Source organism: Salmo salar, chromosome 01 (genome assembly GCF_965601325.2).
Source record: "Salmo salar chromosome 01, fSalSal1, whole genome shotgun sequence".
Classification (NCBI taxonomy): Eukaryota; Metazoa; Chordata; class Actinopteri; order Salmoniformes; family Salmonidae; genus Salmo; species Salmo salar.
Genome location: NC_138291.1, coordinates 86990017 through 87010347, shown reverse-complemented (window position 1 = coordinate 87010347; position 20331 = coordinate 86990017). Strand labels below are relative to the sequence as shown.

Here is a 20331-nt window from a genome sequence, read left to right as displayed (position 1 = left end):
CGGAGAGGAAGAAAACTGCTTAGGGATTTCACCATGAGGCCAATGGTGACTTTAAAACAGGTACAGTGTTTAATGTCTATTACAGGATAAAACTAAAGATGGATCAACAACATTGTAGTTACTCCACAATACTAACCTAAATGACAGAGTGAAAAGAAGGAAGCCTGTACAGAATAAAAAATATTCCAAAACATGAAATAAAGCACAAAAGTAAAACTGCAAAAAATGTGGCAAAGAAATGAACTTTATGTCCTAAATACAAAATGTTATGTTTGGAGAATATCCAACACTGCACTGAGTGCCACTTTTCATGTTTTCAAGGTCTGTTGGTGGCTGCATCATGTTATGGGTATGCTTGTTATCTGCAACAACTAGGGAGTTTTTGATAAAAAGAAATGGAATAGAGTTACACACAGGGAAAATCCTAGAGGAAAACCTGGTTCAGTCTTCTTTCCAACAGACACTGAGAGACAGATTCACCTTTCAGCCAGACAATAACCTAAAACACAAGGCCAAATATACACTGGAGTTGCTTACTACTACAACATGGAATGCTGCTGAGTGGCTTAGTTACAGTTTGGCTTAAATCTATGGCAGCACTTGAAAATGTCTGTCTAGCAATGATCAGCAATCACACTTGTAAGCGAAGTCATGGTGACGTTGGCTAGCTAATGCCGTGTTCAAAACAACTGGGAACTGGGAATTTGGAAATCTCTGACTTCCGACCTCAGTGAGTCCAATGTTGAATGTTTATGCTTTTAATCTTGGAAAATTGACCCCCTTAAATCCAGACGTGGACCAAATTGTATTTGTCACATGCACCGAATACAACAGGTGTCGACCTTACAGTGAAATGCTTACTTACAAGCCCTAAACCAATGATGCAGTTTTAATAAAATACCTAAAAAGTAAAAAAAAGTAAGAGATAAGAAAAACAAATGATTAAAGAGCAGCAGTAAATAACAATAGCTGGGCTATATACAGGGGTACCGGTACAGAGTCAATGTGTCAATGTTCGGGGGCACCGGTGTCGAGGTATTTGAGATAATTATGTACATGCAGGTAGGGTTGTCAGAGTTATAATAACAGAGAGTAGCAGCAGCGTAGTGGGCTAGCCATTTGATTAGCTGTTCAGGAGTCTTATGGCTTGGGAGTAGACTAGACTTGGCGCAGCCGGTACCGCTTGCCATGCCGTAGCAGAGAGAACAGTCTATGACTAAGGTGGCTGGAGTCTTTGACGATTTTTAGGGCCTTCCTCTGACATCGCCTGGTATAGAGGTCCTGGATAGCAGGAAGCTTGGCCCCGGTGATGTACTGGGCCGTACGCACTACCCTCTGTAGTGCCTTGCGGTTGGAGGCTGAGCAGTTGCCATACCAGACAGTGATGCAACCTGTCAGGATGCTCTCGATGGTGCAGCTGTAAAATCTTTTGAGGATCTAAGGACCCATGCCAAATCTTTTCAGTCTCCTGAGGGGGAATAGGTTTTGTTGTTCCCTCTTCACGACTGTCTTGGTGTGCTTGGACCATATTAGTTTGTTGTTGATGTGGATGCCAAGGAACTTGAAGCTCTCAACCTGCTCCCTGTCGATGAGAATGGGGGGTGTGCTCGGTCCTCTTTTTCCTGTAGTCCACAATCATCTCTTTTGTCTTATTATGTTGAGGGAGAGGTTGTTGTCCTTGCACCACATGGTCAGGTTTCTGGCCTCCTCCCTATAGGCTGTCTCATTGTTGTCGGTGATCAGGCCTACCACTGCTGTGTCATCAGCAAACATAATGATGGTGTTGGAGTTGTGCCTGGCAGTGCAGTCATGAGTGAACAGGGAGCACAGGAGGGGACTGAGCATGCACCCCTGAGGGGCCCCAGTGTTGAGGATCAGCGAGTCGGATGTGTTGTTGCCTACCCTTACCACCTGGGGACGGCCCGTCAGGAAGTCTAGGATCCAGTTGCAGAGGGAGCTGTTTAGTCCCAGAGTCCTTAGCTTAGTGATGAGCTTTGAGGGCACTATGGTGTTGAACGCTGAGCTGTAGTCAATGAATAGCATTCTCACATAGGTGTTCCTTTTGTCCAGGTGGGAAAGGGCAGTGTGGAGAGCAATAGAGATTGCATCATCTGTGGATCTGTTGGTGCGATATGCAAATTGGAGTGGGTCTAGGGTTTCTGGGATAATGGTGTTGTGAGCCATGACCAGCCTTTCAAAGCATTTCATGGCTACAGATGTGAGTGATATGGGTCGGTAGTCATTTAGGCAGGTTACCTTAGTGTTTTTGGGCACAGGGACTATGGTGGTCGGCTTGAAACATTTTGGTATTACAGACTCAGACAGGGAGAGGTTGAAAATGTCAGTGAAGACACTTGCCAGTTGGTCAGTGCATACTCGAAGTACACATCCTGGGTAATCCATCTGGCCCAGCGGCCTTTTGAATGTTGACATCTTTAAAGGTCTTACTCACATCGGCTGCGGAGAGCGTGATCACACAGTCATCCGGAACAGTTGGTGCTCTCATGCATGTTTCAGTGTTACTTGCCTCGAAGCGAGCATAGAAGTTATTTAGCTCGTCTGGTAGGCTCGTGTCACTGGGCAGCTCTCGGCTGTGCTTCCCCACACACCCACTCCACTGAATAGCAGGCTAGTGATTGTTTTGCAATGCTTGCAGTTAGCCACTGATTCCTTACAAACCACTCATTGTTTAATTTGCAATTTTCAACTTGTTGTGTAATGTTTATGGCCGATGAGCACCGATACGTTTTATCTCATTTCTCTTCATATGACAAGGATTGAAAAGGATTTGCCAGTAGATTGTCGACTTGATTCATGATGATGACTGCTTGCATATCTTGCAAGCTACGATTTTTAAAGTATGATGTTGACATGATCAGTCCAATCAAAGCTACGGTAGATATGACGTGATTTGATATCATTTTATCTGTGGCCAATGAACTTAGCCTTCTTGGATGGGCACTTCTAATATAAATCTATGGCGGCACCCAAGGGGCTTGAATTTTTTAGCTCTCCCTGTAGATTTTTCGGTGAGGTAGTGTCCCCATGAGTGACTGAATTAGCCAATCACGGAGCAACTAGAGAACATTACCAACCCCCTATGCTCTGTATTTCCGCTGGCTGCCCCTCCATAGCAAAAAGCATTGAGCTAGGCTGAAACACCTGAATTTTGGAGCTGCCTAACTCAAGAGAGACCATGTTTGTATGTGGCTTTATTAACGGAATTATATATTTTTTTACATTTGTTTGCAAGTTGATATTTTTTTTAGCTAAACAGTTGGGGCTCAAAACAAGTGGGGCTCTGCCCCACCTGCCCTGAATGATGGGTCGCCACTGCCCATGTTACTGGGGATTGGAAGTGTCCGGTGCGAGAGGCAGGTTCAATTGGCCAGAGTCAGAGTAGTGCAAGTGTCGTATGCTGAGACAGTGAAGAAAGTAGAGGAGGATGGGTCACGTGTGAGGTATCCTGAGAGGATTCCAGTGAGTAGTAGATTTGTGCCAGCACAGAGGGATATGCCAACGAGTGATTTATGTTTCAGTAATGTTGGATTCTTAGCATTCATAGCAATGGTTTATCAACTGTACTGCATAAATGGAATGTAAATCACAGAAAATAGATGTTATGGTGGCAGCTGCAGAGATGTATTTGGGTATACGAGATTTGACTTTAGAAGAGTTATGTGGTGTGTTGAGGGGTGGTGTTCCGTCCTCCCAGGCCGTTGGGATGGTGCAGGAGCAGCTAGGGTCAAAGTAGTGGAATGAAGTAGTGGGTTTTTAATGTAGGGTAGGTGGTGGTGTCTAGGGCAAAATTTCACTTTCTTAGAGGAACTAATGAAGAGAATTCAATGTAGGTAGGCCGAGACTGGCCTCACACTCCAATTCAGTAGGTGCGGTGTATCCGCCAACCAAATCCCGAAGAAGTTGAAGGATGGTGAAAGTGCATTGTGCTCTTGATGCGCCTTTCCAATAAACATCGAGGGTCATATTCTGGTGACATGATGATACATGCTTGACTACTGTTTGACAAATAAAAATATTCTATAATACTCTCATCACATCAATAATAGTCTCATCATGTAGACGAGCCTACCCGCACAGACTACGCGCACTGTATCTGCGAGCTGTTGGCTAGAGCGCATGTGCCAAGACCAGAGTAGGCACATTTGTTATTTAACGCAACAGTTTTTGTGCCAAAACTATCCGTAGAGTTGAAAATGGATGGAAACACATCGAACTTTTAGATGTTAATTCGGTCATGAAAACTTGAGCAAAAAAGTACATTCTGTGTGCACTACGTCCTCAGACAGTGCTTTTAAAAAAATCCAAAACAGGTACGTTTGGTGGAAACAGCACTAGCGGGAAAAGTTGCATTTTCTTTATGCAGATTTTTTTTTATAGTCACATGAAAATCTGTCGCCAATTGGATGGAAACCTACTGTTGATTTAACACTTTCAATATATTTAACGTCACGTAAAAATGTATTTCAAATATATGTAGATATATTTGCATCTTTGCTAAAAATGCATGTAATGCCAAAATGCATTACAGAGATACATGTACAATACCAGTCAAAAGTTTGGACACCTACTCATTCCAGGGTTTTTCTTTATTTTGACTATTTTCTGCATTGAATAATAATAGTGAAGACATCAAAACTATGAAATAACACATATGGAATCATGTAGTAACCAAAAAAGTGTTAAACAAATCAAAATATATTTTATATTTGAGATTCTTCAATGTAGCCAACCTTTGCCTTGATGACAGCTTTGCACAATCTTGGCATCGTTCTCTCAACCAGTTTCATGAGGTAGTCACCTGGAATGCATTTCAATTAACAGGTGTTCCTTGTTGAAAGTTAATTTGTGGAATTTCTTTCCTTCTTAATGCGTTTGGGCCAATCAGTTGTGTTGTGACAAGGTAGAGGTGGTATACGTAAGTTAGCCCTATTTGGTAAAAGACCAAGTCCATATTATGGCAAGAACAGCTCAAATAAGCAAAGAGAAATGACAGTCCATCATTACTTGAAGGTCAGTCAATCCGGAAAATGTCAAGAACTTTGAAAGTTTCTTCAAGTGCAGTTGCAAAAACCATCAAGCGCTATGATGAAACTGGCTCTCATGAGGACCACCACAGGAAAGGAAGACCCAGAGTTACCTCTGCTGCAGAGGATAAAGATCTCTCTGTCCTTTGCTCAGTTAATTTTTGCCTCAATCCTGACTAGTCTCCCAGTCCATGCAGCTGAAAAACATCCCAACAGCATGATGCTGCCACCCCCATGCTTCACCGTAGGGATGGTGCCAGTTTTCCTCCAGAAGTGACAATCCTGTTTTCATCAGACCAGAGAATCTTGTTTCTCATTGTCTGAGAGTCTTTAGGTGCCTTTTGGCAAACTTCAAGCGGGCTGTCATGTGCCTTTTACTGAGGAATGGCTTCCGTCTGGCCACTATACCATAAAGGCCTGATTGGGGGAGTGCTGCAGAGATGGTTGTCCTTCTGGAAGGTTCTCCCATCTCCACAGAGGAACTCTAGAGCTCTGTCGGGTTCTTGGTGACCAAGGCCAAGGCCCACAGTGGCCCTCCCTGACCAAGGCCCTTCTCCCCTGATTGCTCAGTTTGGCCGGGCGACCAGCTCTAGGAAGGGTCTTGGTGGTTCCAAACTTCTTCCATTTAAGAATGATGGAGGCCACTGTGTTCTTGGGGACCTTCAATGCTGGTACCCTTCCCCAGATCTATGGCTCGACACAATCCTTTCTTGGAGCTCTACGGACAATTCCTTCGACCTCATGGCTTGGTTTTTGATCTGTCATGCACCTCATGGCTTGGTTTTGGATCTGTCATCAGCTGTGGGAACTTATATAGACAGGTTGAATTTACCACAGGTGGACTCCAATCAAGTTGTAGAAACATCTCAAGGATGATCAAAGGGTCTGAATACATACGTAAATACGTTTTTTTTAATTTTAAATACATTTGCTAACATTTCTATAAACCTGTTTTCTCTTTGTCATTATGGGGTATTGTGTGTAGATTGATGAGGAAAACATTTATTTAATCATTTTAAGAATAAGGCTGTAACATAACTTGGAAAAGGTCAAGGAGTCTGAATACTTTCCGAATGCTCTGTATATTGCACTATTTTATGGCTGAGTATGACACTTACATATGAGTGTCACAACTCACACGACAAAAAATAACATTACATCATAGCCTACTGCTGAAGTCGGAAGTTTACATACACTTAGGTTGGAGTCATTAAAACTCGTTTCTCAACCACTCCACAAATTTCTTGTTAACAAACTATTATTTTGGCAAGTCAGTTAGGACATCAACTTTGTGCATGACATAAGTCATTTTTCCAACAATTGTTTACAGACAGATTATTTCACTTATAATTCACTGTATCACAATTCCAGTGGGTCAGAAGTTTACATACACTAAGTTGACTGTGCCTTTAAACAGATTGAAAAATTCCCGAAAATGATGTCATGGCTTTAGAAGCTTCTGATAGGCTAATTGACATCATTTGAGTCAATTGGAGGTGTACCTGTGGATGTATTTCAAGGCCTAGCTTCAAACTCAGTACCTCTTTGGTTGACATCATGGGAAAATAAAAAAAAATCTGCCAAGACCTCAGAAAAAAAATTGAACACCTCCACAAGTCTGGTTCATCCTTGGGAGCAATTTCTAAATGCCAGAAGGTACCACGTTCATCTGTAAAAACAATAGTATGCAAGTATAAACACCATGGGACCACGCATTCGTCATACCGCTCAGGAAGGAGACACGTTCTGTCTCCTAGAGATGAACTTACTTTGGTGCGAGAAGTGCAAATCAATCCCAGAACAACAGCAAAGGACCTTGTGAAGATGCTGGAGGAAACAAGTACAAAAGTATCTATATCCACAGTAAAACGAGTCCTATATATACACATTTAAATGAATGTTGGAACAAACCGTTTCTGTGTTTTAAAGAAATACAGGCATACTACTTCTATATTCTTATACTTAAAAAGTATTTTTACATTCATCAGCTTGCTTTCTGATGATCCTGATCGATATTTCATTGGGGATGGGAGTAGAGAATCTAGACCAGATGACTGGTATCATAACTACTTGTCAAGGTAATAAGAGTTTAACTGATCTGCTTGCTGTTTAACCCTTTGGGTTTTTCGTTGCAATCATAGTTTAGCCCGCAGGAGCATGTCATCTTCTGTTGGGAACGTTTTAAGAAATCCAGCTGTAATCTTCAGGAACGCGTTAAATTCTGCCTTTATTTAACTAGGCAAGTCAGTTAAGAACAAACTCTTATTTTCAATGACGGCCTACCGGGGAACAGTGTGTTAACTGCCTTGTTCAGGGGCAGAACGACAGATTTGTATTTATCAGCTCGGGGATTCGATCCGGTAATCAATGGGGTGTATCTGCCACTATCTTTTTATTGTCTCCATTTGAAACACCTGTTTTTTCCCCCTGAGAATTATTTCTTATTGACGTAGAAAACGCACATGAAACTGGATTTGGAATGGGCATGTACACGTTCTGTCCGTTCCAATTTCCCAATCCGAACCAGAGAGGAAGAGGCAAAGGGAGAGGTTTTACTCAGCCCAAAATCTGTCCACGAAGAGAGGAATTTTTGTATGGAGTTCAATGAGAGCGTGTTGAATTTGGTCAACAAAGAATTGAATTGCTAATTTGCTACTTGGGGCTTATTTGATCGAATACAAGTTTCGTAATGGTTAGGTTGTTACGAATGCACTGATATAAGTGGACATACATGGCATTTCGGCAACTTTAAAAAAAAATCGTTATCGGAGTTGTGCCAGTTGTCATAGAGATAAAGGACTCATCATGGATATAACCCATTTTAGCATGGACTTTGCCATTGAGGGCTTCCAGCATTTTGAAATTGTCAACTAGGTGGGGATTTTTAGGCGCAATCAGCCAATGAAAAATAACATTTAAAATGGACTATTTTAAAATGGAGATGTCCATGCTGTCAGACGTCAAATAGCACAGATACAAAGATGAGTTCTTTATGGCCTGTTCGGTGTATCTACCTTCTCATTGGCTAGAATGGTCCTACCTGATCCCGCCTCCCCATGCACCTCTTCCATTTGAGGCCATGTATTTCCATTGTTAGAGCGGTCACTCGACTATCTTGTCAATGCAATATACAATTAAGAGGCGTCACCACAGTCCATGGTTCGATTCCAGGCTGTATCACATCTGGCCGTGATTGGGAGTCCCATAGGCGGCGCACAATTGACCCAGCGTCGTACGGGTTTTGCCGGGGTAGACCTTCATTGTAAATAATAATTTGCTGATTTGCGAAGTTAAATAAAGGTTAAAAAAAATAAGAATTCTCTGCTAGCTCAGGCTCACGATTAGGGGATCGATGCAATATGTGACCACCAGGGAGAGCAGAATCTCCACTTTTATACATTTGTAAAAAGTAAAAAAGTAGTTTTTTAACCTGACTAACGGTCAGAACAAGACGTTATATATATTTAAAACGACAATTGGAGCTGTATAATTTCCGAGCAATGAATTAATTGATTTAATTGCTTCATTTCATCATCATAATCCTTCTTTAAAATCAATAAATGTAATCATGCTTTAAATCCTACATTTTGTATGGATATTATTTTACATGTGGCAAAGCTACGTATTTCCATTTAATTATAGGTAGCCTACTTGTTTTCTTGACATGAAGAAACGTTAAAAGAGCAACAGATTGCTTTTGTGTGGCTCGTCAACAGGTCCTATTCAAGCCGATGTGTGGACAACATATTTCTGCTGTATTCTTTTCGGGAAAAAGTAATCCTCTCCTCCTCCCTCAGACGCAAAACGCTTTCAAGACATTGGGTTTAGTGCATATTTGCGTAAGGGTGTACGGATGAGAACGGTCGCCACCATGGACGTGGATCACCGATAAGAGAATAATGTTTGAGGATCGCCGAAACGCATGAGTTGGCCGGATCTTGTTGATGGCTCCACCCCTGCTACCTGTAAATCGCCGTCCCAGTTCCTTGTGATCTTCCAAATAGATCTGACAGTCAGCCGCTATCGTCTGGCCGCCACTGAAGCAAGAAGAGGACTAGAAAACCTATGGAAAGCGTTATTGAACAGCTTTTATGAACGGAAATAAATAAGTCATCTGCGGTCATAAAGAGAGAAAGTAGTATTCAACACCTAGCGAGAGCGCTAAATGGAGCAGAAATAACGGACTTATTAAAGCGGCGGCTGGTTCTCAACAAGGTGGAGTTTTGTGAGTGAGGGCGAGGGTTACCATCGATTGCCTTTACGCGATTTGGTTACCTGATGGAGAAACCAGAACGACAGGTGACTCGAAGATAATTGCTGCCTTTCCTGGAAATATCGAACTATTACACCAAAAGAAACAAGCAAAGAAGAACAGCAACGGGATTTTCAATATATAATTATATGAACTAGTTTTGAAGAAATATCTGATTTCGCATGTAACTTATTGTACGATCTGTGAATGACTTCTGTTAATGGAACGATCATATCCTGTCCTTTTGAAGTGCAGTTTCTGCGTCACAGGTCGTTGAGAACACAACATTTACATTGAAGGACTGATGTAAACGGACAGGGTAGAGTAGAGGAAGGAAGGGTGGTAGTTAGTTGAAGCAATATGGCTGAATTGTGGGGTATGGGGCACTGGCTGGAACTACCCAAATCGTCTGGATACTAGTTATAGAACATGGAAACCTATCCCTGGGCATCGGTAGCCTCAGAATAATGCCTAAAGGTAAACATAGTTACTACCCGGACTCTCCCTCTATCCGCATATCCAAGATGGATGTGATCATCCCGTTCTCCCCAGATGTGCCCTGTGATAGCAACGGGCAGCGCATGTGGTGGGCTTTCCTTGCCTCCTCCATGGTCACGTTCTTTGGAGGTCTCTTCATCATTCTGCTCTGGAGAACTCTCAAGTACCTGTGGACCGTCTGCTGCCACTGTAACACCAAAAAGAAGGTTGGTCATATTCATATGTCCACACACAGCACATTTCCAATGCCTTCATAACTTGTGACAGAAATTGACTGTTGCTGTTTTAGTGTGGCACTTTGGCTTCATACCATTTGGATTCATATAGAATTGGGTATTTTCTTTAATATATGCCTATGAGACTGACAGTCTGTGCAATAATGCTTCCGCACCAAAAATCACTGAGCCACATTGTTACCTTTCCACCAAATGAAAAAAGTTACAACATTACAATAGTTATAACACATGCCTAACATTGTAACAGTGATACTTGTGAGTTATTACATTCCAAGTGTATTTTATTAAGTGTGAATTAGAGTATTAGCGTTTTAGATGTGCTGATCTGTTGTGTGATGATTTGGCATAATATTACTGAAGCTCTTGAGCTCTGCCTGTATTCTTGACACTTGTTGTTTCAAGTGATAATTATTTGACCTGTCAGAAATCAAACATCATTTATCCACTAATCATCATATCAAATCATTTCAATACCGAAAGTATACTTTTTGTCATTTATTCATTATCAAAATGTTTGTTTGGAATTTTAGTTTTGTTTTTAGGGAATGTTTGTTTTGTTTTGAGCTAGGACACCATTTAAAAAAACAAACATTCTGTGGCATATTTGGCCTAATGTTGAATGAACAAACACAATGTATCACTTACAACCGTCTCATCTCGTTTCATCATTGTCTGAAATTACATGAGCAAGTTTAGAACCAAAGCAACTTGTTAAAGCCATTCACATCTGTAGGCCAGTCATGTAGGCCAGTCATGTAGGCCAGTCATGTAGGCCAGTCATGTAGGCCAGTCATGTAGGCCAGTCATGTAGGGCTGTCATGTAGGCCTGTCATGTAGGCCTGTCATGTAGGCCTGTCTTAGCAGTTGATGGATGAAGGGCAGCTGTGGTACTTCATACTATATATATACATGCAGTATGTATATTCAGTTTATTTAATAGAAGTGTAACTCGATCAGACTGTGACAAATACACTAATTAACAAAAGGTGAGATTGCATCTGAAGAAATACTTTTTAGACACCTCTGGGTATAATTACAAACTTTTCCATGAAGCAATGTTGTCCAGGAAAATATCTAGGCTCGCAAACACACACACACACACACACACACACACACACACACACACACACACACACACACACCCGCACTGTTAGTTGACAGGATTCCACCAGTTAGTCAGGAATAGTTTTGACCCAGTCTCTACCCTGGACACACCCCAGCACTGACAGCTGCTGTTCTATTACACCAGTCCAGCATTGTTGTGTCAATGAGACATTCTTTAAAAGCATCATCAGTTGCCAGAACCATACTGTGTGTGTCACTAGTGACCAAATCTCTCTAACAATAGTTGATAAAGGTGGCAGCAACACTAACAAGTTGCTGTAAATTTACAGCAAAACTTTTAGTTAGCTACTGTAATTCTACATTACAGTACTGTAAAGAGAAATCCATTTTGTGTGTTGAATGGCATTTCACTACACTTCACAGTAAAGTACTGTATTACCTGTTTTGCTGTATATTTACAGCAGCATACTGTGAGTTGTGGTGCATTGTGGGAAAATGTTGTGGGTGGCAAAATAATCTAGGGCACATTAACATATTTTGAGGCATGCCTTGTAAAATGCTATATTTGTTGCATTAGTGAGAATACTGTACCACAGAATACAGTATCATACCATATTTTTTAAAATAAATTATATTTGGCCTGTAAATTGACGGTAATTTACTGGCTACTGTGCTGCCAGTAATTTACTGTAAATATTGCAGGATTTTATTTACAGTGAATGCATGCTCACCACTAGCAGTGCAAACCTTCATCCTACTACTGCAGTCTTGACATTCCCATGGCTGTCTAGGGAATGTGTCTATTTCTCAGGAATAGGGGTGACAATTTTCTTTGTATAATGCTGCTGTAAGAAGGGCAGCAGGCACCCTAGCGGTTAAGAGCGTTGGGCCAGTAACTGAAAAGTTGCTGGTTTGAATCCCTGAGGCGACTAGGTGAAAAATGTCCCCTTGAGCAAGGCACTTAACCCTAATTGCTTCTCCAAGTCGCTCTGGATAAGAGCGTCCCGTAAATGTAAGAACAGGTTCATCTCAATTTCTGATTCTATAGGCTGGATTATGTCATCTGGCCGATCATGAGTAACGTTACATTACTTAGTACTGTTTGTTGATGAACACACCTGGTATCGCTTTATTGTACAACTAATGAGGTGAGCAGTTAGTGGTCAGGTTACTTTAGCAGATTGTTAGATCACAAATTAAGTGCAATCAATAGGGATACCGCCCTGTAGTGGACTACTTTTGACCAAGGCCCATAGGGATCTGGTCAAAAGTAGTGCACTATATAAGGCATATGGTGCCATTTGGGACAGAGCCTTATTCTCATCCTCCAGACTTGGAGAAAAACTCTAATGCGTAAAACTCTACAGTACAGGTAACAATGCATCATAGATGTGGCTAGACATTGAGTTCCTTGTTTAATCATTCAGTGTAGTAATCACCTCCCAACCTAATGCAGATCAGTGAGAGATGGCAAAGAGAGGGAAGGACCTTGGAACTTCAGTGATCTCTCTCTCTCTCTCTCTCTCTCTCCAATCATTGTATTAACCATGTCTAATATAGAGGATTCAATCACTAATGTGCATGGATCTATTTGACAACACAGATTTGAGTTAGTCAAGAAAATAATAATCTTGTTTTGATGCATTATAGTAGCTGAGATGACCACTGCTGTATGAGCCAACGCTAAGAGAACTAGATTAGTGTGAGGTATGAAACGAGACCAGTATGAGGATACTGTAGTACTCTCACTCATGTTTGCATATACAGCTGGTGAGTAAAATACCCATCTAAAAGTCATTATCCTCACTAAGCTCTTTCCCATCGCCTGCCTGGACGGTTAATATGAAAATCATGATTATTACTACTACGAGGGAAATAATGCTTTGGAGACATTACTAAGGGAAAGTGGTTCTTTGACTATCAACCTGTTGCACTATAGTCTGGTTCCATACTGTATGTGCTGCTTGCAGCCCACTCCAAATCAAATCAAATGTATTTATATAGCCCTTCTTACATCAGCTGATATCTCAAAGTGCTGTACAGAAACCCAGCCTAAAACCCCAAACAGCAAGCAATGCAGGTGTAGAAGCACGGTAGCTAGGAAAAACTCCCTAGTAAGGCCAAAACCTAGGAAGAAACTTAGAGAGGAACCAGGCTATGAGGGGTGGCCAGTCCTCTTCTGGCTGTGCCGGGTGGAGATTATAACAGCACATGGCCAAGATGTTCAAATGTTCATAAATTACCAGCATGGTCAAATAATAATAATCACAGTTGTCGAGGGTGCAACAAGTCAGCACCTCAAGAGTAAATAAATGTCAGTTGGCTTTTCATAGCTGATCATTGAGAGTATCTCTACCACTCCTGCTGTTTCTAGAGAGTTGAAAACATCAAGTCTGGGACAGGTAGCACGTCCGGTGAACAGGTCAGGGTTCCATAGCCGCAGGCAGAACAGTTGAAACTGGAGCAGCAGCACGGCCAGGTGGACTGGGGACAGCAAGGAGTCATCATGTCAGGTAGTCCTGAGGCATGGTCCTAGGGCTCAGGTCCTCCGAGAGAAAGAGAGAATTAGAGAGAGCATACTTAAATTCACACAGGACACCGGATAAGACAGGAGAAATACTCCAGATATAATAGACTGACTCTAGCCCCCCGACACAAACTACTGCAGCATAAATATGGAGGCTGAGACAGGAGGGGTCAGGTGACACTGTGCCCCACCTGACGATACCCCTGGACAGGGCCAAACAGGAAGGATATAACCCCACCTACTTTGTCAAAGCACAGCCCCCACACCACTAGAGGGATATCTTCAACCACCAACTTACCATCCTGAGACAAGGCCGAGTATAGCCCACAAAGATCTCCGCCACGGCACAACCCAAGGGGGGGCACCAACCCAGACAGGAAGACCACGTCAGTGACTCAACCCACTCAAGTGACACACCCCTCGTAGGGACGGCATGGAAGAACACCAATAAGCCAGTGACTCAGCCCCTGTAATAGGGTTAGAGGCAGAGAATCCCAGTGGAGAGAGGGGATGTCACATCCTGACCAGTAAAAGGGGTTATTTGTTATTGTAGTTTGGTCAGGACGTGGCAGCGGGTGTTTAGAGTGTCTCGGGGTTTGTTGGTCTATGTGCTTATGTAAGAGGGGTGTTTGTTTTATGTGTTCTGGTGTTTTTTGGTCTATGTTTTATGTAAGTGTATTTCTATGTTAGTTCTAGTCTTTCTATTTCTATGTTTAGTTAATGGGGTTGACCTTCAATTGTAAGCAGCTGCTCCTCGTTGCTTCTGATTGAAGGTCCTATGTATAGGGGTGTTTTTGTAATTTGATTTGTGGGTAGTTGTCTCCTGTTTTGTGTCTGTGCACCTGACAGGACGGTTTAGTGGCGGTCATTGTTTTGTATACGTGATTTGTTTGTTTTTCCTTCTTTTAAATTAATAAAGAAGATGAGTATACACGTTCCCGCTGCACCTTGGTCCAATCCTTACGACGCCCGTTACAGGGGAACCGGCCAGGCAGAGACAGCAAGGGCGGTTCGTTGCTCCAGAGCCTTTCCGTTAATCTTTACACTCCTGGGCCAGACTACACTCAATCATAGGACCCACTGAAGAGATGGGTCTTCAGTAAAGACTTAAAGGTTGAGACCGAGTCTGCATCTCTCACATGGGTAGGCAGACTATTCCATAAAAATGGAGCTCTATAGGAGAAAGCCCTGCCTCCAGCTGTTTGCTTAGAAATTCTAGGGACAATTAGGAGGCCTGCGTCTTGTGACCGTAGCGTACGTGTAGGTATGTACGGCAGGACCAAATCGGAAAGATGGGTAGGAGCAAGCCCATGTAATGCTTTGTAGGTTAGCAGTAAAACCTTGAAATCAGCCCTTGCCTTCACAGGAAGCCAGTGTAGGGAGGCTAACACTGGAGTAATATGATCACATTTTTTTGATCCATTTTTTTTCTCTCCAAAAGACATGTTTGGCATGACAATACAGACAGCGTTTTAACTAGTTTACAGATATGAAACAGACAATCATATCTCTCAAAAATATCAAATTACCAGTTTATGCTACAAAACCAACTTTATAAGAGGCTTTAAAGATATGTTCTATTTGACCAAGAAATTCATGATGTAGAATAAGGCGTTGGCCGAATAGATGGATGCAGTTCAATGCCTGATTTAATATAGCATATTCACCAATACGTTTCTTGGTAGTCCAACAAATATTGCTATCAGGTTGTAAGTCACAGTTGACCTGGTATATTGTTTGCTGCAATCAGCCCTTCGGAGAGAGAAGGAATAGAGGGGGGGGGAGGAAGTTAGAGAGAGGGAAGAGAAAGCTGCTGGGGGGATGTCATGTCATTGGTTACAGCTGGGGATTTAAGGTTTGATACCGGAGCTCCGAGGCATGCGCCGAAATCACTGAGCAGTTTATCGCTTTATCAGAAGCATGTGATCAACCTTTGTTTCATCGAACAGCCACCTGATTGGTTTGCTAGAAGACAAAAAGGCTACCCTGGGCAGGCGCTATGGGGTGTGGGACGTCGTCTATAATAATTTAGCTGCTCTAAATTATTTTGATCAGCAGGTGCCAGTAGTGTACACTGTGTTGATCAAAGCCTGGAGTAATTAACTTATTTTTGACACAATTGGCTGGAAATGCTCAATGCTTCAGGAAGCTTTGTTTCCCCATAACTAGCTAGAGCTAGAGATGCAGGTGTCATCTGGTTAGCTAGCAAGACATGGGAATCAGTTTGTTAGCTAGCAAGAAATAGGAATCCGTTTTCTAGCTAGCTATGCTGAAATTGAAAGACTGTCATCCACAGTTAGCATATCTCTTAGTTGTCAATCAAATGTATTTGGCGTCAATCAAATGATAGGGCAGGCATGTTCGCATTCAGTTGTCAAAACGGGGATTGGGAAAACAATGCATTGGCAGGCAAGCTGCAGAAGGGCGAGCAGTCTACTATTCCTATTGTTTATCAATGCAATTTTGTCTGCCGACTACGAGCTCATTTTTTGGGGGGGGGGGCTTTATCTACTGTTCCCTCGTTAGATTTGAGCTCATCTTGCTCTGGCTAACATTAGTTGTTGTTGCCTATGCACATCAATATCAACTGAGGGAGCGAGGCCCTACCTGTTCATGGTTGTTTGATCAATACAACTGTAAAGTTCCCAAATGTAAGCCACTCCCGTGGTATTTGCAGATATCCACTATTTTGTGGCTTTTGGCAAATGCTTTCTAATGATCTAAAGTCACGCTGGTGCTACTGCCTGTAAACACACAGTCCAGTTCAAAGGGAATGATGACAGGCCCATGTGGCAAATGGCTTATTTAGCTCTGATTGGCTATGGCACCCAGTCTGTGTAGAGTCTATCCTGAGGTGTGTTCAGTTCACTTGAACGTTTGCTACGTTACGGAACGGTTTGTACTGAATGACACCTTTCCCCAAAACATTCTTGTATGTTCTTAAACAGACTTTGAGGTACATTTGCTCCTGTTTGTTGGGTGTGGCGAGGTGTACCTTGATGCAATGAGTGACGTATTTAAAGGGCAGTGGCGGTGCTGACAGCGCTCCCCAACCCACAACCCAACCCCTCCCCTCTTTTCAACTGGTCGTTCAGTACTGCACCGTTTCCGTTCAAATGAACGCTCCAGAACGTAAAAACGTACTGAACATAGCCCTGGACAAGACTTGACACGTTTATTAGGTTTTATTTACTGTAGTGTCTGTTAATTGTCCAAACGCATGGCCGCTTTGCCACTCTATATTGCTATAGAATTTTCACAAATGCCTTACTTTCATTCCAAAACATTCTATCAAGGTATGGAAATGTGAAAATGTCTATATCTAAGTGCTCGCTTCTCCTACATAAAAAAAAAAGGCCTCATTCTTTCAGCAGGTGGGTATGAACTGATTTTATTTCACATTGCTAAAACGCTGTTAGTTCCACTTTAAAGCACCGTGAGAGACTGGAACACTAGGTAATGATGAGTAAGCCATTTTTTTTATTTTTTATTTTTCCCCCCTATTCGAACCAATGGAACAAACATTAATCACTCTTCCTCTCCCGTGTGTCACCCATCTCTCCCTTCCTTCTACCCTCTCCTCTTTTGCATCTCACTCACTCACTCCTGTCTTCCTCTATCCTCTCTCCCCAAGAATCACACACCCACACACACAGATGTAATGTCAATCAGTCGACAGGCAACTGGCACGTATATATGTATACAATGTGAATCCGTTTTTTTGGTTGCTAAGCAACAAGCAAAGTGATTCATTTTAAGTGAAAATCCTTCCCCTTATGCAATTGTCTAGGCTCAGGATCTAACAGAGAGCTGGTTAGTGTAGGAACAGGAACACCGTTTCCCACCCACCCCCACCCAATCTGTGCATGTGATTAGCATCACAAACAAAGCACCTAGAATAGAGCAGGTGCTTTTAGCGTTTCATAGATGGAGGCTGATAATCTGTTCCATTTCTCCTTGTTGTTTTTAAGTTGGCCTGTTTATGAGGGAGATATCTCCCACCACTCGACCACTGCAGTGTCCTGAAAGGGAAAGTTCCAGGCTGCTCTTTGAGCTCTAAGGCTGCATCCCAAATGGCACCCTATTCCCTTTATAGAGCAGTACTTTTGACCAGGGCCAATAGAGCGCTGGTCAGAAGTAGTGCACTATATTGGGAATATGGTGCTATTTGGGACACAACCCTAGATTGACTGTATTCTTTGCCCTCATTACCTGCTTTTTAACATGTCTGAGACAACTGGGTAGGTCAAGACAATCTCTCACATTGATTTCACTTAGGCCTATACAGGTTACAGGGGAGGGAACATCTATCCTGGAATGGAACACAGCCTGATCTCTTCTCTTTCGCTCTCGCTCTCTCCCCCTCTCCCTCCCATGGATGTAGTTTCCTCATCTGATGACAATGCTGTGAGATTAATGAACTGCTGATGAATAATGCCCATTATCAGACTGACTGTCAGGTCAGGGAAAAGAACAAAGTGGTGTTCATGGTGAACACCACAGTGGATGCGTCCCAAATGACACCCTATTTCATAAATAGTGCACTACTTTTGACCATGGTTCTGGTCAAAAGTAGTACACTATATATGGAATAGGGTGCCATTTTTGATGCAAACTATACCTGGCAATGGGAACCTGCTGCTACTGGTAAGCAGGATTGGGTAGGCAACTTTCAAAATGTAATCTGTTACTTTTGGTAATGTTAAAAAAATATAATAATGTATTTCATCTTTATTTAACCAGGTAGGCTAGTTGAGAACAAGTTCTCATTTACAACTGCGACCTGGCCAAGATAAAGTAAAGCAGTGTGACACAAACAACAACAGAGTTATATGGAATGTGCAGATGATGATGTGCAAGTACAAATACTGGTGTGCAAAAGAGCAGAAAAGTAAATGAAAACAATATGGGGATGAGGTAGATTGGATGAGCTATGTACAGCTGCAGCGATCGGTTAGCTGCTCAGATAGCTGATGTTTAAAGTTAGTGAGGGAAATATAAGTCTTCAGCAATTTATTTATAAAAAAATAAAATAAATTGCAATTCGTTCCAGTCATTGGCAGCAGAGAACTGGAAGGAACGGCGGTCAAAGGAGGTGTTGACTTTGGGGATGACCAGTGAGATATACCTGCTGGAGCGCGTGCTACGGGTGGGTGTTATCGTGACCAGTGAGCTGAGATAAGGCGGAGCTTTACATAGCAAAGACTTGCAGTGTAACTGTATGTGGACACCCGCTGGTCAAACATTTCATTCCAGAATCATGGGCATTAATATGGCGTTGGACCCCTTTGCTGTTATAACAGCGACCACTCTTCTGGGAAGGCATTTCACCAGATGTTGGAACATTGATGTGGGGACTTGCTTCCATTCAGCCACAAGAGTATTAGTGAGGTCGGGCGCTGATGTTGGGCGATTAGGCCTGGCTCGCAGTTGGCATTCCAATACATCCCAAAGGTGTTCAATGGGGTTGAGGTCAGGGCTCTTTGCAGGCCAGTCAAGTTCTTCCAAACAGATCAACAAACCATTTCATTATGGACCTCGCTTTGTGCATGGGGGCATTGTCATGCTGAAACAGCAAAAGGCCTTCCCCAAACTGTTGCCACAAAGTTGGAAGCACAGAATCATCTAGAATGTCATTGTATGTTAAGATTTCCCTTCACTGGAACTAAGAGGCCTGAACCATGAAAAAAATATTCCTCCTCTACCAAACTGTACAGTTGGCATTATGCATTCGGGCAGGTAGAGTTCTCCTGGCATCTGCCTAACCCAGATGAGTCTGTCGGACTGCCAGATGGTGAAGTGTGATTCATCACTCCAGAGAATGTGTTTCCACTACTCCAGAGTCCAATGGCGGTGAGCTTTACACCACTCCAGCCGACGCTTGGCATTGCACATGGTGATCTTAGACTTGTGTACCGCTGTTCGGCCATTGAAACCCATTTCATGAAGATCCCGATGAAAAGTTATTGTGCTGACATTGGTTCCAGAGGCAGTTTGGAACTCGGTAGTGAGTATTGTTTTTATGTGCTACGTGCTTCAGTACTCTTAGGCCCTGTTCTGTGAGCTTGTGTGGCCTACCACTTTGTGGCTGAGCCTTTGTTGCTCCTAGATGTTTCCATTTCGTAATAACAGCACTTACAGTTGACCGTGGCAGCTCTTAACACGGTAGAAATTTGACAAACTGACTTGTTGGAAAGGTGGCATCCTCTGACGGTGCCACGTTGAAAGTCACTGAGCTCTTCAGTAAAGCCATTCTACTGCCAATGTTTGTCTATGGAGATTGCATGGCTGTGTGCTCGGTTTTATACAACTGTCAGCAACGGGTGTGTCTGAAATAGCCGAATGAAGGTTTGTCCACATACTTTTGTGTATATAAAGTGTAGCTGTCCAAAATCTTAATCAGTAATGTAACTTTTGGATTACCCAAACTCTGTAACGTAATCTGATTACTTTTCCCTTAAGAGGAATTAGAACAAAAATGTATATTATCAATTGAACGACATCTATTGCCGGATAAATCAATCAATGTTAGTTTACATAGCTGGCCATAAATGGATGTTGCATTTTACTTTATGGGTTGGTTATGTGTGCTTCTTATATTCCAGAGGAAAAGGACCCATCGTCTTGACAGTTTATACCGTACGTCCCAAATGGCACTTTATTCCCTTTGTAGTGCCGTAATAGGATGCCATTTTGGACGCAGCCTTA

The 20331-nt window shown here is 42.5% G+C and overlaps 1 protein-coding gene across 4 annotated transcripts in view; it reads left to right on the top strand.

The window, feature by feature from the left end:
- The first annotated feature begins 8781 nt into the window (after nt 1-8781).
- Nucleotides 8782-20331, top strand: part of LOC106611671 (calcium-activated potassium channel subunit alpha-1a) — a 226511-nt gene continuing 214961 nt past the window's right edge. For 2 of the 4 annotated variants that reach the window (XM_045723527.2, XM_082977649.1), the window contains exon 1: nt 8782-10001. In XM_045723527.2, coding sequence (XP_045579483.1) covers nt 9765-10001 — 237 coding nt within the window. In that variant the 5' untranslated portion in view covers nt 8782-9764. The remainder of the gene's footprint in view (nt 10002-20331) is intronic. The other 2 variants (XM_082977652.1, XM_045723530.2) reach the window with 2 other exon arrangements.